This window comes from Macaca thibetana, chromosome X (genome assembly GCF_024542745.1).
Source record: "Macaca thibetana thibetana isolate TM-01 chromosome X, ASM2454274v1, whole genome shotgun sequence".
NCBI classification, from domain to species: domain Eukaryota; kingdom Metazoa; phylum Chordata; class Mammalia; order Primates; family Cercopithecidae; genus Macaca; species Macaca thibetana.
Window position 1 is genome coordinate 96,812,785 of NC_065598.1, and position 25,619 is coordinate 96,838,403.

At 45.4% G+C, this 25,619-nt stretch overlaps 1 protein-coding gene across 4 annotated transcripts in view; it reads right to left on the reverse strand.

The window, feature by feature from the left end:
• The window catches only part of TRMT2B (tRNA methyltransferase 2 homolog B), a 40,869-nt gene extending 15,645 nt beyond the window's left edge, over window positions 1-25,224 (reverse strand). The window contains exons 1-6 of one of the 4 annotated variants that reach the window (XM_050775963.1): window positions 25,120-25,224; window positions 14,385-14,499; window positions 13,504-13,558; window positions 9,746-9,880; window positions 8,819-8,918; window positions 7,437-7,507 (exon numbers count right to left, since the gene is read on the reverse strand). In XM_050775963.1, coding sequence (XP_050631920.1) covers window positions 7,437-7,507; window positions 8,819-8,918; window positions 9,746-9,880; window positions 13,504-13,558; window positions 14,385-14,476 — 453 coding nt within the window. In that variant the 5' untranslated portion in view covers window positions 14,477-14,499; window positions 25,120-25,224. Of the gene's footprint in view, window positions 1-7,436; window positions 7,508-8,818; window positions 8,919-9,745; window positions 9,881-13,503; window positions 13,559-14,228; window positions 14,500-25,119 lie in introns of all 4 variants that reach the window. The other 3 variants (XM_050775961.1, XM_050775964.1, XM_050775962.1) reach the window with 3 other exon arrangements.
• Between the last annotated feature and the right edge of the window lie 395 nt (window positions 25,225-25,619).

Sequence of the window (25,619 nt, forward strand, 5' to 3'; positions counted from 1 at the left end):
CCCTTTGGGAGGCCGAGGCAGGCAGATCACAAGGTCAGGAGATGGAGACCATCCCGGCTAACATAGTGAAACCCCGTCTCTACTAAAAATACAAAAAAATTAGCCAGGTGCGGTGGCACACACCTGTAGTCCCAGCTACTCTGGAGGCTGAGGCAGGAGAATTGTTTAAACTCGGGAGGCAGAGGTTGTAGTGAGCCAAGATCATGCCACTGCATTCCAGCCTAGGTGACAGAGTGAGACCCCATTTCAAAAAAAAAAAAAAATTAGCAGATGTGGTGACACGCACCTGTAATCTCAGTTATTTGGGAGGCTGAGGCAGGAGGATCACTTGAACCCGGGAGGCAGAGGTTGCAGTGAGCCAAGATTATGCCACTGCACTTCAGCCTGGGCAACAGAGCGAGACTCCATCTGAAAATAAATAAACAAATAAGGGCCAGGTGCAGTGGCTCACGCCTGTAATCCCAGCACTCTGGGAGGCCGAGGCAGGCAGATCACAAGGTTAAGAAAGAGATCGAGACCATCCTGGCTAACATGATGAAACCTCATATCTACGAAAAATACAAAAATTAGCTGGGTATGGTGGCATGCGCCTGTAGTCCCAGCTACTCGGGAAGCTGTGGCAGGAGAACCACTTGAACCTGGGAGGCGGAGGTTGCAGTGAGCTGAGATCATGCCACTGCACTCCAGCCTGCCGACAGGGCAAGATTCTTTCTAATAAATAAATAAATAAATAAAATTATAACCCATACTTCCTCCAGCCCCCAAAACTTCTTATCCTCCTTACTCTATTTTTTCCCATGGCACTTATCAACTTTCAACATATCATACGATTTACTCACTGTTTTTAAAAAAAATCTGCCTCCCCCACAACTAAAATTTAAATTACACAAGGGAGGGGAACTTATTTTCTTCATTACTGTATCCTAAGCATCTAGAATAGTGCCTTGCACTTATAGGGGTGCAAAACTACTTGTTGGATAAATAAATGAAAGAACAAAGATAATGGGAGAGAAGACAACAGAAAAGCAAACTCAGTAAAATCTCAGAAGATGGACAGCAGAGTGAAGTGACAAGTGACTTAGCAAGGTGAAGGAAGCTATATCTGGAGTGACCACAGAGGTGGATCTGGTAAGTCAAAAGGCTTATCTGCTCTACGCAATCCTGGTAAGGCTCACACTTAAAGGTGCAAAATACTGCAGGAAGCTGAGATGGGGTAAGATGCATGACTAAACTCAGGGTTTGGCTAAAAAGTCTGGACACAAAACTGGGAAATGTTGGCCAGATGCAGTGGCTCACACCAGTAATCCCATCACTCTGGGAGGCTGAGGCTGGTGGATCATTTGAGGTCAGGAGTTTGAGACCAGCCTGGCCAACTGGTCAGGTCAGACCAGCCTGGCCAACTAGGGATGGTGAAACCCCGTCCCTACTAAAAATACAAAAGTTAGCTGGGCATAGTGGCATGTGCCTATAGTCCCAGCTACTTGGGAGGCTGAGGCACGAGAACTGCTTGAACCCAGGAAGTGGAGGTTGCGGTAAGCCAAGATCACACCACTACACTCCATCCAGCCTGGGCGACAGATTGAGACTCTGTCTCAAACAAACAAAAACTGGCAAATGTCTTCATCCTATCAAAAACTTCCATCTTCCTCTACCAGGAGACTGAAGATGTTTTTCTCAGGAGAAACTGAACCCATCAAAGTTCAGAACTTGGAGATACCAGGCACACTGACGGTGGTAGAGAGATGGAAGCAGGAAAAGTCTATATAAATCTGCATCTTTTTTTTTTGAGATGGAGTCTCGCTCTGTTGCCCAGGCTGGAGTGCAGTGGCGTGAACTCGGCTCACTGCAACCTCCGCCTCCCGGGTTCAAGCGATTCTCCTGCCTCAGCCTCCTGAGAATCTGGGACTACAGGCACCTGCCTCTGCGCCTGGCTAATTTTTGTGGTTTTAGTAGAGATAGGGTTTCACCATGTTGGTCAGGCTAGTCTCAAACTCCTGACCTTGTGATCCGCCCGCCTCGGCCCACCAAAGTGCTGAGATTATAGGTGTGAGCCACAGTGCCCAGCATAAATCTGCATTCTTAATGGTGTGAGATCTGGGCCCCTTTCTATACCTTATTCCAGAAGGCCAGTAGCCAGGCAGATTTGAATATAATTCTTTGTAGGGACTGAATAACCCCAGAGAAAATAACTCAAGAGACAGAGACATGGAAGACTTGTCCACAATTACCAGCAGTAAATCCAAGAATCAGTAAACCCACTCAAGATGAACTATTAACTGGTCAAAGCCTCACTATTTTTTTTTTTTTTTGACACAGGGTCTTGCTCTATCGCCCAGTTTGGAGTGCAGTGGCACCATCTCAGCTCACTGCAGCCTCAACCTGCTGGGTTCAAGCAATCCCCCTGTCTCAGCCCTGGAAGGAGCTGGGACTACAGGTGAGTGCCACCACCCCCATCTAATTTTTTTGTATTTTTAGTAAAGACAGAGTTTTGCCACGTTGCCCAGGCTGGTCTTGAACTCTTAAACTCAAGTGATCCACCCACCTCACACTCCCAAACTGCTAGGATCACAGGCATGAGCCACCACACTGGTCCTAAGGCCTCACTCTTAAATATGAACAGCCAGCCAAGCACTACCAGCTATTTGGTTAACACCTCCATTATAAAAGACAATGCCCAAAGCAAATACACAGGAAAAAAATCCAGGAGAGAACAGACACTTCTAACAGGAAAAAAAGCAAACAGAGGCCAGGCACGGTGGCTTATGCCTATAATGCTAGCACTTTGGGAGGCCAAGGTGGGCAGATAACCTGAGGTCAGCAGTTCAAGACCAGCCTGGCCAACATGGCAAAACCCCATCTCTATTAAAAACACAAAAATTAGCCGGGCGTGGTGGCACATGCCTGTAATCTCAGCTACTTGGGAGGCTGAGGCAGGAGAATTGCTTGAACTCAGGAGGTGGAAGTTGCAGTGAGCCAAGATCGCGCCATTGCCCGTTGCCTGGGCAACAGGAGCAAAACTGTCACAGAAAAAAAAAAAAGCAAATAGAAAGATACGTTAATGTTACATTACTAAAAAAGAACAGAATGCTATATGAAAGGAGCAATTAGAGAACAAGAAAAACCTTTTGAAAATTAAAGACACAATGATAGAGACAAATTCAATAAAGCTGTTGGTACGTAGGTCAATAAAATTTTACAAAAAGAACAAAAAGGCAAAGAGATGAAAAACAGGAGAGAGAAATGAGCAGAAGATGACAGAAGCAATCCATAAGTTCCCCAAATCTAATAGGAAGAATAGCGAGCACATAGAAAATGAAGGAGAGGGGGCTGGGAGCACCTATAATCCCGGCACTTTGGGAGGCCAAGGTAGGTAGATCGTTTGAGGTTAGGAGTTCGAGACCAGTCATGCCAACCTGGTGAAACCCCATCTCTACTAAAAATACAAAAATCAGCCAGGTGTGGTGGCAGGCGCCTGTAATCTGAGCTACTCGGGAGGCTGAGGCAGGAGAATCACTTGAACACAGGAGGCAGAGGTTGCAGTGAGCTGAGATCACACCATTGCACTCCAGCCTGGGCAACAGAGTGAGACCCCTCTCAAAAAAAAAAAAAAATCAGGGAGAGGGGCTGGGCGTAGTGGTTCACACCTGTAATCCCAGCATTTTGGGAGGCCAAGGTGGGTGGATCACGAGGTCGGGAGATCGAGACCATCCTGGCTAACACGGTGAAACCCCTCTACCAAAAATACAAAAAATCAGCTGGGCGTGGTGGCACATACCTGTAATTCCAGCTACTCAGGAGGCTGAGGCAGGAGAATTGCTTGAGCCCGGGAGGTAGAGGTAGTAGTGAGCTGAGATTGCACCACTGCACTCCAGCCTGGGCAACAGAGCGAGACTCCATCTCAAAAAAATAAATAAATAAATAAAATAAAATTCTTTTTGTGAAAAAAAATTAGCTGGGCGTCGTGGCTGGTGCCTGTAATCCCAGCTACTCAAGAGGCTGAGGCAGGAGAATCGCTTGAACCCGGGAGGTGGAGCCAAGATCGCACCATTACACTCCAGCTTGGGCAAAAAGACTGAAACTCCGTCTTGAAAAAAAAAAAAAAAAAGACTAGAGACTAGCAAAAGAAGCCCCAGGATAACAGCCATGCAGAAGACAGGTTGAGCCTAGGATGGCAGACTTCAGGAAAAAGGTCTTCAGGGAAAAACTTCAACTGAAGCTTTTGAGCATATGGAAAATATTGATGAATATCTGACAGATCTTATAAAGCATTTGGAAAGAAATTGAAGGCCAGTCACGGTGGCTCACACCTGTAATCCCAACACTTTGGGAGGACGAGGTGGATGAATCATCTGAGGTTAGTAGTTCAAGACCAGCCTGGCCAACATAGTGAAACCCCATCTCTACTAAAATTACAAAAATTAGCTGGGAGTGGTGGTGGGCCCCTATAATCCCAGCTACTTGGGAGGCTGAGGCAGGAGAATTACTTGAACCCAGGAGGCAGAGATTGCAGTGAGCCAAGGTCACGCCACTGTAATCCAGCCTGGGCAACAAGAGCAAAACTCCATCTCAAAAAAAAAAGAAAGAAATTAGCAATCGGCTTATAGAAAATGAAGCAGGCTGGGTGCGGTGGCTCACACCTGTAATCCCAGCACTTTGGGAGGGCAAGGTGGGTGGATCACCTGAGGTCAGAAGTTCGAGACCAGCCTGGCTAACATGGTGAAACTTTGTCTCTACTAAAAATACAAAAATGGGCCGGGCATGGTGGCATGTGCCTGTAATCCCAGCTACCCAGGAGGCTGAGGCAGGAGAATCACCGGAACTGGAAACTGGGAGGTGGAGGCTGCAGTGCTCCAAGATCTCGCTACTGCACTACAGCTGGGGAAACAAGCGAGACTTCGTATACAAGAAAGGAAAGAAAGGAAAGAAAGGAAAGAAAGGAAAGAAAGGAAAGGAAAGGAAAGGAAAGGAAAGGAAAGGAAAGGAAAGGAAAGGAAAGGAAAGGAAAGGAAAGGAAAGGAAAGGAAGGAAGGAAGGAAGGAAGGAAGGAAGGAAGGAAGGAAGGAAGGAAGGAAGAGAAAGAAAGAAAGAAAGAGAAAAAGAAGGAAAGAAGGAAAGAAGGAAAGAAAGAAGGAAAGAAGGAAAGAAAGAAAGGAAAGAAAGGAAAGAAAGGAAGAAAGGAAGAAAGGAAGAAAGAAAGGAAGGAAGGAAGGAAGGAAGGAAGAAAGAAAGAAAGAAAGAAAGAAAGAAAGAAAGAAAGAAAGAAAGAAAGAAAGAAAAAAGAAAGAAAGAAAGAAAGAGAGAGAGAAGGAAAGAAGGAAAGAAGGAAGGAAAGAAAGAAGGAAAGAAGGAAAGAAAGAAAGGAAAGAAAGGAAGAAAGAAAAAGAGAAGAAATAAAACAAAGCAAATGGAAAAATGAGGTAATTATTCATGCCAATAAAAACAAAAAGATATAAAATGGACTACGCAACTATAAAAAAGTCAAGTATATTATTCTGTGAAAAAAAATCAAGATATAGAACAATGTCTATAGTAAGCTGCCTTTTAACTATGAAAGGGGGAAGATACAAATATCTATTAACATTTTCTTTCTTCTTTTTTCTTTTTTTTTTTTTTTTTTGAGACAGTTTCACTCTTGTTGCCCAGGCTGGAGTACAATGGCATGATCTTGGCTCACCACAACCTCTGCCTCCCGGGTTCAAGCAATTCTCCTGCCTCAAGCTCCCAAGTAGCTGGGATTCCAGGCATGCGCCACCACATCCGGCTAATTTTGTATTTTTAGTAGAGACAGGATTTCTCCATGTTGGTCAGGTTGGTCTCGAACTCCCGACCTCAGGTGATCTGCCCGCCTCAGTCTCCCAAAGTGCTGAGATTAAAGGCGTGAGCCACCGTGTCTGGCCTACATTTCTTTTTCTTTTTCTTTCTTTCTTTGAGACATGGTCTCGCTCTGTCACCCAGGCTGGAGTGCAGTGGTGCGATCTTGGCTCACTGCAATCTCTGCCTCCCAGGTTCAAGCGATTCTCATACCTCAGCCTCCTGAGTAGCTAGGACTATAGGCGTGCATCACTACGCTCAGCTAATTTTTGTACTTTTAGTAGAGATGGGGTTTAGCCATGTTGGCCAGGCTGGTCTCGAACTCCTGACCTCAAGTGATTCACCTGCCTTAACCTCCCAAAATGCTGGGATTACAGGCATGAGCCATCATGCCCGGCCTACATTTTCTGAAATCAGCAAAAATAAAAAAAAAATTGTTACCCATGGGAGGGAGGGAACTGGGTAGAGGGGTCAGAGGTGAAAGCTAGACCTCTCTGAATATACCTTTATTTTGTAGACTTGAGTTTGGAACCATGTAAGTATTTTTTTAAAGTATAAAACAAAATTTAAATGTAAAAAGATCTGTAAAATTTGAAAGCAAAATGGAAAAAAAAGAACCTATGTATCAAGTATCCAGTTAGTGGCTTAACTACAAAGAGTGGAATTATTTCAAGGGACACAGTAATTTGACATAAAGAACTAGAAAAAAGCCAGGCATGGTGGCTCACACCTGTAATCCCAGCACTTTGGGAGGCCGAGGCGGGTGGATTACTTGAGGTCAGGAGTTCAAGACCAGACTGGCCAACATGGTAAAAACCCATCTCTACTAAAAATACAAAAATTAGCTGGGTGTGGTGGCATGGGCCTGTAGTCCCAGCTACTTGGGAGGCTGAGGCATGAGAATTGCTTGAACCCGGGAGGTAGAGGTTGCAGTGAGCCGAGATCATGCCTCTGCACTCCAGCCTGGGCAACAGAATGAGACTGTCTCAAAAAAAAAAAAAAAAAAAAAAGTGTCTCAGAGGTCAGGCACGGTAGCTCATGCCTATAATCCCAGTACACTCTGGGATACAGAAGGTGGCAGAATTGCTTGAGGCCAGGAGTTCGAGACCAGCCTGCACAACATGGCAAGACCTCATCTAAGAACGAAAGAAAGAACAAACAAAAGAACGAACAAAAGAACGAATGAAAGAATGAAAAACCGAAAGAAAGAAAGAAGTAAAGAAATGTCTCAGAGGCCAAGCTCATGATGTACTAGCTTATCACCACTTCACCTCATATTCCTCAATTCTGTTCTGCTGAAAACACTAGCCTTCCAAATACTTCAGACACCTGACACTTGCTATAGTGCCCTCATCAGCACTTCTTCCTAATACATCCCTACTATGAACATGTCCTTGGATGCCTGACATTTACAATAATGGACACAGTTCTCTCTTCCCCTCTCTACTCTCCCTGAAATGAAAACCTAGCAATGTTCTCTCCACAGTTACAAGGTATGCTTTCAGTACAGAGCCCCTCCTTCCCTCTAGCACTAGAACTGGCTCTATTATCAAAATGTCAAGGATGTTGCTGTTGTAGACCACAACGCCCCAGGTCATCCTCAACCAGCTCTTGTTCCATTTTACCTGTGCCACTTGACTGTGTTTCTCAGGGATGTTTTTCAGATTATTAGACCGCACGCAGACAATGTTCCCATCTATGGAAAGAAAAAGAATTTACATGGTTTTATTCTCAAAGATTATTTAAAAGAAAATGCCTGGCAACTCAAATTTCCACCGTCAAAGTGGCATATGTAGATATAAAAAAGCAAATACAATCTCATTGCCACTTTTCAGAGAAAACCTAATTATTTCCTGGTCTAGCCATTGAGCAGCTAATTCTTTATGAAGCTACTCCTCAATATTTTCTCTCACGCCACACATGCGCTATATGACAACGTCTGTTTTCTGTTCAGATTTTAAGAGGGAAATAAAATGCAATGGGTTTCATTTTTCTATTACTGAATAATAGAACACTGACATCACATAGTCATGTAATTCAGCACACAGGATGGAAAAAAGTCAAGTCCATGCCCTAACGAACAGCAGTTTAAAACATATGGATATTAAACAGTGTGACTAACATCAAATGATGGTATTTCAAATGGATTTATTGAAAATGGCAAACAGAAAGCTCGGGAATGGGCCAAGCATAGTGGCTCATGCCTGTAATCCTAGCACTTGGGGAGGTTGAGGCAGGTGGATCACCTGAGGTCAGGAGTTCGAGACCAGCCTGGCCAACATAGCAAAACTAAACCGTCTCTACTAAAAATATAAAAATTAGCTGGGTGTGGTGGTGCATGCCTGTAATCCCAGCTACTTGGAGGCTGAGACAGGAGAATCACTTGAACCTGGGAGGTGGAGGTTGCAGTGAGCCGAGATCACGCCACTGCACTCCAGCCTGGGTGACAGTGCAAGACTCCATCTCAAAAAAAAAAAAAAAAAAGAAAGAAAAGAAAAGAAAGCTCAGGAATGGAATCTGGGAATGGATAACTGAAATTAAGTGCTGGAACTATGCCACTGTGATTCCCCTCACTGACACACAGCTCCCCTACCAATTCTTTTAAGGTAGATTTACCACAGAAATAATTTTCAGAGATATGGGGACGTGAAATAGGAAGACAACTCTAACAAAGAGATTGCTCCCACTGCAGAAAGCAGCATAAAATGATGATGACAACAATGATGATGAGACAGCAGCAGCAACAATGCCAGCATTTACTAAGTGTTTACTAGGTATCAGGCATATGGCTTTTAGAGGAAGAAAGGGCGAGGGTTGCGTTTTCTATCACTGTGTTACGATGACTACCATCAGAAGTACCCACAATCAACCTCATGATCACGTTCTGCATCAAAGACTTCCAATTTAATCTTCTTCTTTAAGGCCACCGTATTTTCCACTTCTACTGACACTTCTCTGCGCCCTTTCATTCCTCTTCAGTCTTTGGTTTGTACAACCTTCAACTGACCTCTCCAAGTTCCAAGGTAGTACCCCACAGTCTTTGGATTGCCATCTGGACCTCGGTTCACAGAGAAGGTGGACTTATTTCGGTAACCATTGATGACAGGCTGGAGAGGAGGGTGACAAGAGGTCAAATGAAACTAAGGAGGATAACAATAAAGGGAAAGCAGGAATGTTCTCTGGATGAGGACAAATAAAGTTTGCTTGGAAGGTATGGCATATGTGAAAGTCTGTGGCTAAGAAGATCAAGACAGTCAAGAAGGGGAGTTTCAATCTTGCCAAAAAGCAGGAGTCAACAAACTACTTATGTCAAGAGCCAAAGAGTAAATAATCTAGGCTTTGCAGGCCATATGGTCCCTGTTGCAACTACTCAACTCTGCCATCACAGTGCAAAAACAGCCATAGACAATACATAAACAAGTGAGCTTGGCTGTGTTCCAATAAAACTTTATTTACAAAATCAGGCAGCAAGACAAAATTGGCCTAAGAGCTGTAGTCTGCTAACCCCTGCCATAAATGAAATTCCACTCCTCTGAGGCCACATTAGAAAGGTTTCCAATGTTACATGGGCAAATTGCGTGGGGGTGGCAGGGAGAAAGGTTTCCAAAGTTTGGAACCTTTCTAGGGAGGTAATAGTGGAGTGGTTGATACAATGGGCTCTCTATCAGATAGACCTGAGTGTGAATCTCAGCTCTGGCCCTTTCTAGATGTGTGTCCTGGGCAAATTACTCAATCTCTCTGGGCCTCAAGGTCTTCATCTATAAAATGGTAGTATCTATTCCTCCAGGTTATTATAAACAGTAAAATGTGACAGTGATACATGATAATCATTTAGCATAGGGCCTGGTCCCCAGCAAGTACCCAGTAAATATTAGCTGATGTTATTAGCATTAAGGGGATTTAACAGATAAGGAATAGGGAGGTGGGGACTTACAGAGGGTATAATAGGATGGAGAAGACAAGGGAGGCTCTCAGATTTGGGTACAGCCGTTGTCACATTGACTCCATTGAGCATTTGGATGTAAGACTCTAGTCTTTGTAAAATTTTCTTCTGAGCTTCAAATTTCACCTGCAAAAGAATATAAGCAATGAAACAAAATACTGGCTGGGCATGGTGGCTCATGCCTGTAATCCCAGCACTTTGGATGGCTGAGGTGGGCGGATCACCTGAGGTTAGGAGTTCGAGACCAGCCTGACCAACATAGAGAAACTCCGTCTCTACTAAAAATACAAAAATTAGAGGGGCATGGTGGCACATGCCTGTAATCCCAGCTACTCGGGAGGCTGAGGCAGGAGATTCGCTTGAACCCAGGAGGCGGAGGTTGTGGTGAGCCGAGATCGCATCATTGCACTGCTCCAGCCTGGCCAACAAGAGCGAAACTCCGTCTCAAAAAAAAAAAAAAAAAAAAGAAAGAAAGAAAGAAATGAAATACTTTTGTGGCTTCACCGCAAAGAATGGAAAACAAACAGTACAAAAGAAGAGTGTTCCACAGATTCTTGACTCATGGTCTCAACAGATGAGGAATCCAGAATGAAGGAACAAAAACAGACCTAAAAAGATAATGAGGAAAGGTCAAGAATGAGCTCTTGTGTAAGCTCATCAATTTATCTGCCCTTTCAGACTGAACACTCAAGGTATATGTCAGTTCTGTCCAGTAGAGCTTTCCACAGTGGAAATGTTCTGTTTGCACTGTGTTCTACATATACAGTAGCCACTAGCCATATGTGGTTATTGAACACTTGAAATGTGGTCAGTGGCAATGAAGAACTAAATTTTTTTTTAATTTTTTTTTTAGAGAGAGGGTCTCACTCCCATCACCCAATCTGGAGTGCAGTAATGAGATCTTGGCTCACTGCAGCCTTGATTTCCCAAGCTCAGGTGATCCTCCCACTTCAGCCTCCCAAGTAGCTGAGACTACAGGCACACGCCACCATACCTGACTAATTTTTTGTATTTTTAGTAGAGATGGGGTTTCATTATGTTGCCCAGGCTGGTCTCAAACTCCTGGGCTTAAGTGATCTGCCTGCCTCAGCCCCCCAAAGTGCTAGGATAACAGGGGTGAGCCACCATGCCCAGCCTAAATTTTTTTTTCTTTTTTTTTTTTTTTTTTTTACTGTGAGATGGAGTCTCACTCTGTCGCCCAGGCTGGAGTGCAGTGGTGTGATCTCCGCTCACCTGCAACCTCTGCCTCCTGGGTTCAAGTGATTCTCCTGCCTCAGCCCCCTGAGTAGCTGGGATTACAGGAGTGTGCCACCATGCCTGGCTAATTTTTCTTGTATTTTTAGTAAAGACAGGTTTCACCGTGTTAACCAGGATGGTCTCAGATCTCCTGACCTGGTGATCTGTCCGCCTCAGCCTTCCAAAGTGCTGGGATTATAGGCGCGAGCCACTGTACCTGGACCTAAATTTTTAATCTTAATTTTAATTAACTTAAGAGTCAGCCCTGCTATAATATGACATAAGTGTTCCTATACCACACTACGCAAAATCACGCACAAAAAGATCTCAAGGCTCATGGGAAAAACAGGATTAGGCATACAACATTCCAAAACTTTATCAGTAACACCCACAGAAAAGATTAAGAATCTAATAAAAACAGCAACACTGTTTTGTACATGGCAAGTGGTTAAGAAATATGAATAGTCGGCCGGGCGCGGTGGCTCAAGCCTGTAATCCCTGCACTTTGGGAGGCCGAGACGGGCGGATCACGAGGTCAGGAGATCGAGACCATCCTGGCTAACATGGTGAAACCCCGTCTCTACTAAAAAATACAAAAAACTAGCCAGGCGCGGTGGCGGGCGCCTGTAGTCCCGGCTACTCGGCTACTCGGGAGGCTGAGGCAGGAGAATGGCGTAAACCCGGGAGGCGGAGCTTGCAATGAGCTGAGATCTGGCCACTGCACTCCAGCCTGAGCGACAGAGCGAGACTCCGTCTCAAAAAAAAAGAAATATGAATAGTGACCTAGGCACCGTGGCTCATGCCTATAATCCCAACATGTTGGGAGTCTGAAGCAGGTGGATCGCTTGCATCCGGGAGTTCGAGACCAGCCTGTGCAACATGGCAAAACCCTGTCCCTACAAAAAATACAAAAAATTAACCAGGTATGGTGGTACACGCCTATAGTCCCAGCTACTAGGGAGGCTGAGGTGAGAGGATCCCTTGAGCCCTGGAGGCAGAGGTTGCAGTGAGCTGTAATCACACCTCTGCATTCCAGCCAGGCAACGGAGTGAGACACTATCTCAAAAAAAAAAAAAAAAGAAAGAAAGAAAGAAAAGAAAGAAACATGAATACTACAATAAGGATAACACTTTACCCTGACAATGACCAAGTTTGCTTATGGAAGTGGGTATCAGAAGAACTGCAGCTTGGGCCAGGCGCAGTGACTTACGACTGTAATCCCAGCACTTGGGGAGGCCGAGGCAGACAGATCACCTGAGGTCGGGAGTTCAAGACCATCCTGACCAACATGGTGAAACCTTGTCTCTACTAAAAATATAAAAATTAGCCTGGCATGGTGGCATGTGCCTGTAGTCCCAGCTACTGGGGAGGCTGAGGCAGGAGAATCACTTGAACCCAGGAGGCAGAGGTTGCAGTGAGCTGAGATCACGCCACTGTACTCCAGCCTGGGCAACAGAGCCAGACTCTACCTCAAAAAAAAAAAAAAAAAAAAAAAAAAAAAAGAATTGCAACTTGGAGTTATCACGAAGTCATAAAAAGAGGGCTATGTCAGTCAGATGGAAAGTTCTAACACCGGATGTGGATGGGTATGGCTTATAACAAACACACTGGGGGAATTGAGGGAGCCGGTAGATGTTTGAGGTATGTGCATGCATTCATTTTATATGTTCTTAAATAGCTCGGTTCAGCTGAGTATGGTCTTTCATCTAGCGTTTCTTATGGACAAAATTACTTCTAAGTAAACACGAAATTTGCATTATTCTCAAATTTTCCCTAATATGTCAATTAGTTAGAATAAATTTCTCTTTTCTAAATAAGCAGTAGAGCTTATTTAGAATTAAGCAGTAGAACTGACTGTATTCAAATTTAAATTGCCACATATAGCTACTGGCTACCATGTTGGAAAGCACAGCTACATGTGAAACAGCAAGAGCACTACTACTCACATACACAGAGCTATAAGTATAACAAAAATGCAAGAAAGAGAGGAAACACACATTTGGATCTATGGGTCTAGAGTGAGGAAGATATAATTGGCCTAAAGTTCCAATTTTGGAGTCAATAGCATAATGAGTTTAAGGAGCTGCTTGGGCTTCTGCATAGAACTGCCCAGTCAAGGCCCGGCGCGGTGGCTCACGCCTGTAATCCCAGCACTTTGGGACGCTGAGGCAGGAAGATCACCTGAGGTCAGGAATTCAAGACCAGCCTGGCCAACATGGTGAAACTCCATCTCTACTAAAAATACAGAAATTAGCTGGGCATGGTGGCGCATGCTTGTAATCTCAGCTACTCAGAAGGCCGAGGCAGGAGAATTGCTTGAACCCGGGGGGGTGGAGGTTGTAGTGAGCCGAGATTGCACCACTGAACTCCAGCCTGGGTGACAGCGCAAGGCTCCATCTCAAAAAAACTTAAAATTAAAAATAAATAAATAAATAACTGCCCAGTCAAGCCTCCTACGAGTCTGGCACCATTCTCCTGGAAAGGAGGGGTAAAGACTTAGGCTGGTCACCTACCTTGAGCTGTTCTTCATAGCTCAACCTCCAGAGTGGTGTAACAACATCAGCCAGCCTGGAATAAAATAATTCAGGCAATTCTTTAATTATATAAATATGTACTGAGCACCTACTATTCATAAGTACTTTCAGAAGACCTAACTCTCATGCCCTCTAGGGAGATGGAGTCTGGGAGAACAGCCCATTTTGATGTTGTCTACTTAACAAAGCAGAACAGATGGAGCAAACCTAATATAAGAAAAATCCAGATTTTTCAGGAGGTAATTAATCATATTACAAAAGGCTTCTCTGTTGGGTTTCTTTAAATAGCTTATCTTCCTAATGCTTTTAAAATATAATTTGATTTAGAAAATACATTTGTTGCATAAATGAGGTATATTTGTGCTTATATGGCTGCAATGGGACTACTCATCTCTAATCCATCTAATATCATGCTGGGTTCCTGGTTTTCAGCAAACCTGTCCTGGACTTATTAAAGACAAGGTCCCAGATTAGTATCTTCTTTCTGATAAAAACACACTCAAAGACAAAGAGAATGGTTTCTGCAACCCCAAAGCATTTCCACCAATATTCTTCAGACGTCCTCAAATTTGCCCTGGGTATCCTACCTCAGGTGGCCCCACAAATCCTTGTAATGCTACATTAGTTACATTAGGAATACAGAATTTCAGTAGATGCACAGATTGAGACTTGCTAAGGAAAGAGGACATCAGCCTGGCCTTTACCTTTCCTGCCAGGAACCATCTAGTGGTCCAAGATGACTTGGTTTCTTCTGACTTTTTTGTCCTTTCTGACACTTCGTGGCTACCACATGGGTGAAATCTCCCTTACATACTGTGCCCAGAAAGAGCTGTGACCATCCTGGTGGATTTCTGGCATACCAGGGAAGCAGTCCTGATTTGGAGAAGAGACCCACCATGGAGATGAAGTATCTGAGGCGGTGCATTGGGACTCTTCTCTTAAGGCCTGCCATCCAAAGAACACACTGAAATCCACCTGCATGAAAGGTACACATACAGAGGTTGGGAAATGGAAGCACAACTACCAAACCCATTCATCCATTTATAAACCCTTATGGATCTCAAGCGCCTAGCAGAATGCTGGCACACAGCAGACAGTAAAAGCAAGCCTGTTGAGCAGAACTGAATTACTGCATGCAAGGTATGTTTTGGTTCCCAAAATAAAGAGATGGGGAAAATATAGTCTCTGTCCTCCAGGAAAGAGTTCAAATCTCTGGATATATTTCTATGACAAATCTCTTTCCCTATTCCAACTTCCTAACCAACAGCCAATGAAGCAGCTAATATTTAGTAAGTGCTTACTATGTGCAAGACATCATGCCACACTAGACACCAGAGGGGTTACAAAGGTTACAATCTAATTAAGGAGATTAAATGCTGACACAGGAAAAGACATTAGGAAATAACACAGTATGCTTGGTTCCTGATGAGTGCTCAGAAAAGGCTTCCCAGAGCAGGGAGGCATGGTGCTGAGTCTTTTTTTTTTTTTTTTTTTTTTTTTTTTTTTTTGTTAAGACAGTCTCGTTCTGTCGCCCACGCTGGGGTGCAGTGGCATGATCATGGCTTGCTGCAGCCTTGACTTTCTAGGCCCAAGCAATCCTTCCACCTGAGCCACGCAAGTAGCTGAGACTACAGGTGTGCACTACCACACCATTCTTTTAATTTATAGTAGAGACAGCCAGGAGCAGTGGCTCATGCCTGTAATCCCAGCAGTTAGGGCGGCCGAGGCAGGTGGATCACCTGAGGTCAGAAGTTCAAGACGAGCCTGGCTAACATGGCAAAACCCTGTCTCCACTAAAAATACAAAATTAGCTGGGTGTGGTGGTGCATGCCTGTGATCCTAGCTACTTGGGAGGCTGAGGCAGAAGAACTGCCTGAACCTGGGAGGCAGAGGATGCAGTGACCCAAGATTGCACCATTGCACTCCAGCCTGGGCAACAAAAGCAGAAACTCTGTCTCAAAAAAATAAATAAATAAGGCCGGGCACAGTGGCTCACTCCTGTAATCCCAACACTTTGGGAGGCCAGGGCGGGCAGATCACTAGTTCAGGAGTTCGAGACCAGCCTGGCCAACATGGTAAAACCCCGCCTCTACTAAAAATACAAAAATTAGCCGGGAATGGTGGCGCACGCCTGTAGTCCCAGGTACTCAGGAGGCTGAGGCAGGAGAATCACTTGAACCCAGGAGGCAGAGGTTGCAGTGAGCCAAAATCATGCCACTGCACTCCAGCCTGGGCGTCAGAGTGAAACTCCGCCTCAAATAAATAACAAACAAACAACAAACAAACAAACATAGTAGAGACAAGGTCTTGCTATGTTGCCCAGACTGGCCTCAAACTCCTGGGCTTAAGTGATCCTCCCACCTAGGCCTCCTAAAGTGCTAGGATTGCAGGTGTGAGATGCCACGTCCAGCCAGAAACTGAGTCTTAAAGGATGGCAGAGAGATGAATTACATGTTTGAAGGACAGCAGGGAGACCAGTCTGACTAAAATAGTAGTTCATTTTAAGGAATAGAGGCAACAGGCTGAAAAGTTAAGTCAAAGTGAGATTTGAAAGAATGTTCATGCCTGAATAAAACATCGACTTTATTGTGAAGGTAATAGTGAGATGATGGAGGCCTTGTGTAGAGAATTAAAGATGAAATAAGGAGGCTAATAAAAAGCAAGTTCGGCCGGGTGCAGTAGCTCACGCCTGTAATCCCAACACTTTGGGAGGTCGAGACGGGCAGATCACAAAGTCAGGAGTTCGAGACCAGCCTGGCCAATATGGTGAAACCCTGTCTCTACTAAAAATACAATAATTAGCCGGGCATGGAAGCAGGCACCTATTGTCCCAGCTACTCAGGAGGCTGAGGCAGGAGAGTCGCTTGAACCTAGGAGGCGGAGGTTCCAGTGAGCCAAGATCGTGCCACTGCACTCCAGCCTGGGTGACAGAGCGAGACTCCATCTCAAAAACAAAAACAAAAACAAAAAGGAAATTCACGTTTGAGACATATTGTGTTTAGAATGGTAGGGAAATATCCAAATGGAAATGTCTAACAAGTAAGTAGAGAAGCAGTAGGACAAGTAGAGAGATCGAGAGAGATGGCAAGGCTACAGATTTCATTGAGTGCCTATAACACAAGCTGTAAGATGAAAAAGGGCTTTGAGGCCAAACACAGTGGCTCATGCCTATAATCCCAACACTTTGGGAGGCCAGGACGGGCAGATCACAAGGTCAGGAGTTCCAGACCAGCCTAGCCAACATGGTGAAACTCCGTCTCCACTAAAAATACAAAAATTAGGACTGAGTGCAGTGGCTCATGCCTGTAATCCCAACACTTTGGGAGGCCAAGGCAGGTGAATCACGAGGTCAGGAGTTCGAGGCCAGCCTGGCCAATATGGTGAAACCCCGTCTCCACCAAAAATACAAAACTTAGCTGGGCATGGTGGCGTGTACCTGTAGTCCCAGCTACTCGGGAGGCTGAGGCACAAGAATCGCTTCAACCCGGGAGGCGGAGGTTGCAGTGAGCTGCAATCATACCACTGCAGTCCAGCCTAGGCAATATAGAGAGACTCAGTCTCAAAAAAATAAATAAATAAATAAACCAAAATAAAATTTTTTTTAAAAAGTGCTTTGTGTAAAGGCAAGAGCAAAAGGCCAATGACTATATCTGGGAGAAAGGTAATATTTGGAGAGCAAGAAGAGATGCTGGTGTCAGAATGAGAGTCAAGAGAGCCTGGAGGCCTGGAGGCCAAGGCAGATACCTCTGAGGAAGGCAGTATCACATCCATTATGTCTGGGACAAAAGAAAGAAGGGAAAGAAGGCAATGGGAAGTGGCAGGCAGTGCGCACAAATGAAGGCTTTGACATTTTAGGAGTGCAGATCCTAGAGTCAGACAGCCAGACCTGTCCTGGGTGGTCCACCGGCCCCACCACTCACTACCTAGGTGGCGGTTGCCAAGTTAATCATTCTCTCTGACATTCCTTTTTTTCACTTGTAAAATGGAGACAATGGTATCTACCTTATATAGTGGTTGTAGGAGTTACAAGAAGATAATTAATAAAAAGTACCTAGGCTGCTGGGCACAGTGGCTCACACCTATAATCCCAGCACTTTGGGAGGCCAAGGCAAGTGGATCACCTGAGGTCAGGAGTTCGAGACCAGCCTGACCAACATGGAGAAACCCTGTCTCTACTAAAAATTCAAAATTAGCCAGATGTGGTGGCGCCTGCCTGTAATCCCAGCTACTCAGGAGGCTGAGGCAGGAGAATCGCTTGAACCCGGGAGGCAGAGGTTGCAGTGAGCCGAGATCAAGCCACTGCACTCCAGCCTGGGCAACAAGAGTGAAACTCCATCTCAAAAAAAAAAAAAAGTACTTAGGCCAGGTACAGTGTTGCTCACGCCTATAATCCCAGCACTTTGGGAGGCCAAGACAAGAGGACTACTTGAGCCCAGAAGTTTGAGACCAGCCTGGACAACACAGGGAGACCCCATCTCTACAAAAATTAAAATATTAGCCAGGCATGGTGGCATGCGCCTGTAGTCCCAGCTACTCGGGAGGCTGAGGTGGTAGGACCACTTGTGCCCAGGCAGCCATGATCATGCATGCTCCAGCCTGGGCGACAAAGCAAGACCCTGTCTCGCGAAAAAAAAAAAAAGTACTTAGCAGAAGATCAGATAGGTATGTTTGTGAAACTCTGAGCAGAGTCCAACACCTGGCAAAATCTCTTCAGTAAGCATTAATAGTAACTGTCATGATGTGTTTAAAGACAGTATTTAACTGAGTAGAGGTGGCAACACTGAAAGAGGGGAGTGGGAGAAGGAACAATGGGAGTAACTATGAGACAAAAGCTGGAAGAGTTAACATGGGTGACACTGAGAACACAAGTAGGGGGCTTCCCTTTGCAACACAGGACTCTACGGTATATCTGCATTGCTGTGAAAGCACCTGGTTTTTGTTTGTTTTAAAAATGAGATGGGGTTGGCCGGGCATGGTGGCTCACACCTGTAATCCCAGCACTTTGGGAGGCCAAGGTAGGCGGATCACCTGAGGTCAGGAGTTCGAGACCAGACTAGCCAACATGGCGAAACCCCATCTCTACTAAAAATACTAAAACTAGCCAGGCGTGGTAGCAGGCACCTGTAATCCCAGCTACTCAGGAGGCTGAGGCAAGAGAATTGCTTGAACCTGGGAGGCAGAGATTGCAATGGGCCAAGACTGCAACAGAGCAAAACTGGGCGACAGAGAGAGACTCCATCTTTAAAAAAAAACGAGATGGGGTCTCGTTATGTTTTCCAGGCTGGTCTCAAACTCCTGGACTCAACCAATCCTCCTGTCTCGGCCTCCCAAAGTGCTGGAATTATAGGCGTGAGCCACCATGCCCAGCCATAAACACCTATTTTAAGTACTTAGGACACTTGAATGGACTTAGCCTGACATCCTATTAACCTGCTGTGAAATTTGTATTTTGCCCTTAAGCTCTACCTTGGATTTCATCCCAATGTTAAGTCATAGCCTAATTCAGAATTTTATATTTATACATACATGCATACACACACACACACACACAAATTATTGCTAAATTAACATTCCATGATCAGTAAGTAACCTAGAGGATGATGACATAGGTGCTGCAATATTTAGCCCATACACCATTTTGTATGATTACAAAGTACTAAAGAAAGTGACTGTCATAGCATGTGACATTTGGGGGGATTTCAAACTTTTTACAGAATATATTTAAGCTGGCCCAGAGTTCAGGTGTTAATGATAGCACCCTCCACTCAACACCCCCCCATCAAGAGGCAACAAGACAGTACAGTTAAGAACACGGGCTTTGGAGCCATGTTCTTTCTTTCAAAAAAAAAAAAAAAAAAGGAAGAGTCTTACTTTGTCGCCCAGGCTGGAGTGCAGTGGCACATTCTTGGCTCACTGCAACCTCCACTTCCTGTGTCAAGCCATTCTCCTGCCTCAGCCTCCCAAGCAGCTGGGATTATAGGCACCCCCCACTGCACCCAGCTAATTTTTGTATTTTTAGTAGAGACGGGGTTTCATCATGTTGGCCACCCTGGTCTCAAACTCCTGACCTCAAGTGATCCATCTGCCTCGGCCTCCCAAAGTGCTGGCATTACAGGCATGAGCCACCGCATTCAGCTGAAGCCACGTTCCAATCCCAGCTCTACTTCTCACTGGCTATGCGGTTTTACGCAAGATATTACTACTTAAGCACTATGAATCTCAGTGTCACTGTCTATACAAATAGGACTAAGAACACCTATCTTTACGGTTTTGGTGAGAATTAAAAGCGTTCATATATATGACATGTTCAGGACTGTGCTTAAGACAGCCAGTGCTCCAAGACAGGGATGCCCTCTCTCACCGCTCCTATTCAACATAGTGTTGGAAGTTCTGGCTAGGGCAATCAGGCAAGAGAAAGAAATCAAGGGTATTCAGTTAGGAAAAGAAGAAGTCAAATTGTCCCTCTTTGCAGATGACATGATTGTATATTTAGAAAACCCCATTGTCTCAGCCCAAAATCTCCTTAAGCTGATAAGCAACTTCAGCAAAGTCTCAGGATACAAAATTAATGTGCAAAAATCACAAGCATTCTTATACACCAGTAACAGACAAACAGAGAGCCAAATCATGAAAGAACTTCCATTCACAATTGCTTCAAAGAGAATAAAATACCTAGGAATCCAACTTACAAGGGATGTAAAGGACCTCTTCAAGGAGAACTACAAACCACTGCTCAGTGAAATAAAAGAGGACACAAACAAATGGAAGAACATACCATGCTCATGGATAGGAAGAATCAATATCATGAAAATGGCCATACTGCCCAAGGTAATTTATAGATTCAATGCCATCCCCATCAAGCTACCAATGAGTTTCTTCACAGAATTGGAAAAAACTGCTTTAAAGTTCCTATGGAACCAAAAAAGAGCCCGCATCTCCAAGACAATCCTAAGTCAAAAGAACAAAGCTGGAGGCATCACGCTACCTGACTTCAAACTATACTACAAGGCTACAGTAACCAAAACAGCATGGTACTGGTACCAAAACAGAGATATAGACCAATGGAACAGAACAGAGTCCTCAGAAATAATACCACACATCTACAGCCATCTGATCTTTGACAAACCTGAGAGAAACAAGAAATGGGGAAAGGATTCCCTATTTAATAAATGGTGCTGGGAAAATTGGCTAGCCATAAGTAGAAAGCTGAAACTGGATCCTTTCCTTACACCTTATACGAAAATTAATTCAAGATGGATTAGAGACCTAATACCATAAAAACACTAGAGGAAAACCTAGGTAGTACCGTTCAGGACATAGGCATGGGCAAAGACTTCATGTCTAAAACACCAAAAGCAACGGCAGCAAAAGCCAAAATTGACAAATGGGATCTCATTAAACTAAAGAGCTTCTGCACAGCAAAAGAAACTACCATCAGAGTGAACAGGCAACCTACAGAATGGGAGAAAATTTTTGCAATCTACTCATCTGACAAAGGGCTAATATCCAGAACCTACAAAGAACTCAAACAAATTTACAAGAAAAGAACAAACAACCCCATCAAAAAGTGGGCAAAGGATATGAACAGACATTTCTCAAAAGAAGACATTCATACAGCCAACAGACACATGAAAAAATGCTCATCATCACTCGCCATCAGAGAAATGCAAATCAAAACCACAATGAGATACCATCTCACACCAGTTAGAATGGCGATCATTAAAAAGTCAGGAAACGACAGGTGCTGGAGAGGATGTGGAGAAATAGGTACACTTTTACACTGTTGGTGGGATTGTAACCTAGTTCAACCATTATGGAAAACAGTATGGCGATTCCTCAAGGATCTAGAACTAGATGTACCATATGACCCAGCCATCCCATTACTGGGTATATACCCAAAGGATTATAAATCATGCTGCTATAAAGACACATGCACACGTATGTTGATTGCGGCACTATTCACAATAGCAAAGACTTGGAATCAACCCAAATGTCCATCAGTGACAGACTGGATCAAGAAAATGTGGCACATATACACCATGGAATACTATGCAGCCATCAAAAAGGATGAGTTTGTGTCCTTTGTAGGGACATGGATGCAGCTGGAAACCATCATTCTTAGCAAACTATCACAAGAACAGAAAACCAAACACCGCATGTTCTCACTCATAGGTGGGAACTGAACAATGAGATCACTTGGTCTCGGGAAGGGGAACATCACACACCGGGGCCTATCATGGGGAGGGGGGAGGGGGGAGGGATTGCATTGGGAGTTATACCTGATGTAAATGACGAGTTGATGGGTGCTGACGAGTTGATGGGTGCAGCACAGCAACATGGCACAAGTATACATATGTAACAAACCTGCACGTTATGCACATGTACCCTAGAACTTAAAGTATAATAATAATAAATAAATTAAAAAAAAAAAAAAGACAGCCAGTGCTCAACATGTGTCACTGCCCTTCCTTAGGCTCTGATTCAAAGCATATTACTTGGTTTCTTCATGCCTCAACATCTCCAACCTGCAAAACTGACAAGATGTAATAATGCATGCAAGTGCTGTGAGGATGAGTACAGTTATGTGGGAAATTTAAAAAACACCACACACCGCCGGGCGCGGTGGCTCAAGCCTGTAATCCCAGCACTTTGGGAGGCCGAGACGGGCGGATCACGAGGTCAGGAGATCGAGACCATCCTGGCTAACACAATGAAACCCCGTCTCCACTAAAAATACAAAAAAATTAGCCGGGCGTGGTGGCGGCGCCTGTAGTCCCAGCTACTCCGGAGGCTGAGGCAGGAGAATGGCGGGAACCCGGGAGGCGGAGCTTGCAGTGAGCCGAGAGCGCCACTGCACTCCAGCCTGGGCGACAGAGCGAGACTCCGCCTCAAAAAAAAAAAAAAAAAAAAAAACACCACACACACATACACACATAAGTTTTCTGACCCTCTACATGAGTGCCTGCTGGAGTGTAGTGAGGTTATGGCCTATGCTGGACTACCTGTTAATACAATCAAAAGTGTGTGGCAGCCGGGCGCAGTGGCTTACAACCATAACTCCCAGTACTTTGGGAGACCAAGGCAGGAGGATTGCTTAAGGCCAGGAGTTTGAGATCAGTCTGGGCAACACAGCGAGATCCGGTCTCTACAAAAAAATTTAAAAATTAGCCAGGTGTGGTGGCACACACCTGTGGTCCTAGCTACTTAGGAGGCTGAGGCAGAAGGATCACTTAAGTCCAGCAGTTTAAGGCTGCAGTGAGCTATGACTGTGCCACTGCATTCCAGCCTGGGAGGGAGACCTTGTCTAAAAAAAAAAAAGCCAGGGTGGCTCACGCCTGTAATCCCAGCACTTTGGGAGGCCGAGATGGGCAGATCACTTGAGATTAAGAGTTTGAGACCAGCCTGGCCAACATGGTGAAACCTCGTCTCCACCAAAAATATACAAAATTAGCCGAGTGTGGTAGCACATGCCTGTAATCCGAGCTACTCAGATGGCTGAGGTAGGAGAATTGCTTGAACCCGGGAGGCAGAGGTTCAAGTGAACCAAGATCATGCCACTGCACTCCAGCCTGAGCAACAGAGACTCCTTCTCAAAAAAAAAAAAGTGTGTGGCCTATGAGAGAATGTATGTGTTTGATATGGAGAATGGCAAAAGCCAGACAAAGGAAATTAATGAAGAGGCAAGAGATATAAGGAATGACTTGGTGGGTCTGAGGAGGCCAGGGTCCTTGAAGCCCAGACTACAGGGGAAGGGAGTAGAGCTGATCCAGGAGAGGGGTCCTGTCCCTCCAGTCAGCAGGAAAGTCAGGAGGAAGGAAACTGCAGGCCCATTTGAGGATTTGCAGAGGAGGGACAAGGGAGCTGAGGAATTTGAAGACAGTTATTCCCACCCCAACGACATTTAGACTTTTTTGTGAATGTGTGGGTCCTCTGACTGGTGACTCCGCCATGACTGTAGTTCATTTGCTCTATACCCCAGCAGGAGGGTCCTTGTCCATCTAGGTCTCTTCCAAATTATCAAGTATGGTCTAAAACAGGACCTTATTATTTCAAGGTGCCAACTAGCCATCATTCTATGTAAAAGCTTGTCATATTTAGTAACTTCTGTGGTGAAATTTCTTTTTCAAGGCAGCACACTCATACCAGTCAAGGTGAGTTCTGTTTCTTTGTTTCTTAATGTCAGGCGAGGCATTTGTTCACAGAAGATACTATTTCCTTTTTATATCTTGTCCTGTTTTAAATAAATGCTTGGGGCCGGGTGCGGTGGCTCACGCCTGTAGTCCCAGCACTTTGAGAGGCCGAGGAGGACGGATCACCTGAGCTCAGGAGTTCGAGACCAGACCCACCAACATGGAGAAACCCTGTCTCTACTAAAAATACAAAATTAGCCAGGTGTGGTGGCGCACGCCTGTAATCCCAGCTACTAGGGAGGCTGAGGCAGGAGAATTGCTTGAACCTGGGAGGCAGAGGTTGCAGTGAGGCGAGATCCCACCATTGCACTCCAGCCTGGGCAACAAGAGTGAAACTCCATCTTAAAAAAATAAAAAATACAATAAATAAACGCTTGGGGGCCAGGTGCAGTGGCTCAGGCTTGTAATCCCAGCACTTTGGGAGGCCGAGGCGGTGGATCACGAGGTCAGGAGTTCGAGACCAGCCTGACCAACACAGTGAAACCCAGTCTCTACTAAAAATACAAAAATTAGCTGGGCGTGGTGGCGGGCGCCGTAATCCCAGCAACTCCGGAGGCTGAGGCAGGAGAATCACTTGAACCTGGGAGGCGGAGGTTGCAGTGAGCTGAGATCGTGCCACTGCACTCCAGCCTGGGCAACAGAGCTAGACTCCGTCTCAAAAAAAATAAAAAATAAAAACAATAAATGCTTGGGCGTTTTTTTCCTTAGCAAAAGAAAAAAAAAAAGGTGTGTGAGCGGTTGTGCTCGACTGTTCTATACCTGCCTCAGGAATTGATCAGGAAGAGCCATGGAGTCCAGAGTAGCCCAGATAGGAAGGCAGGCTAATTCACCTGTGCTCAGAGAGGTTCAAATCAAAGAGACTATGTGGTAGGTCTGACCGCGCAGGGCCAAGGATCCCTTTTGGAGCAAAATGTTCACCCACCGACAAGGGTCCTGCTTGCACTCTCTGCTCACCCTTCCTTCAGTTGGACCGGCCCCAAACACTATTCCTTGCTAAACCAAACGAGCAAATGGGTTCTCTGCTGTATCCCAACTGCAGTCCACAGGCAGTTAGGTCCTTGTGTCCCCAACAAGACTCCACTAGCCCTCCCATTCCTTTCTTCTTTAGGCAAGTTCTGCCCACTGTGTCTGTAGGAAGGGTTAACAAAGAGGAGACGCTAGGAAAGGATACCACTAAATTTGGCCGGACTGCAGGGCCCCGGAAGGACGGAAAGTAAGGGAGTGGGAGGAGTTAGGGCACAGGCCCACGCTAGGCTGTACACGACCTTGCGCAGTCACCGTCGGGTCCCGTCCCCAGCCCCGCCTGCCGCCTCCATTACCCGCCCCGCGGACAGTTTGGCATAGTAGGGAGTTTTCTGTAACGCAAGGGTTAAATCAGGTTTTCCGGGCTATTTATCCACCTTACCTTCCTTCGTAACCAATAAATCCTCTTACAAACCCGAGGCGGCAAACTAAAAGGCCAGCGGATGGCCTGGTTTGCTGCGGCGGGGAAACAGTCACTTCCTGGTGCGCAAGGCGCCTCTACTCCCGCCGCAAGCGCAGCCAACCCTTGGCAAGCGCGGCGGGACGCGGGGCTCCTCCCAGCGTCGGCGAGGCAGCAGGCCCCGGCACCTCGACTCCTCTCGGGGAGTGCCCCTCCCTACTTTGCTGGGGGAACCTTCTATGGAGACCTTCCTTAAAAGCACTCATAGCCCTGATACCCGCCGCCTTCCTTCTCTAAGTTCTCCTCTCCTCCCCTCCCCGCGGCCCCGCCCACCACCTGCTCTTTTCTCACCGTCCCATTGGTGGATCTACATAAGAGACTCACGAAGAAACTCAGACTACAGTGTTAACTGCGTTACCCATCCCAGGGGTGCTTGCAGTTTAAGTCTGCCAACTCAAGGAATAGTTTTCTGGTAGACTTGC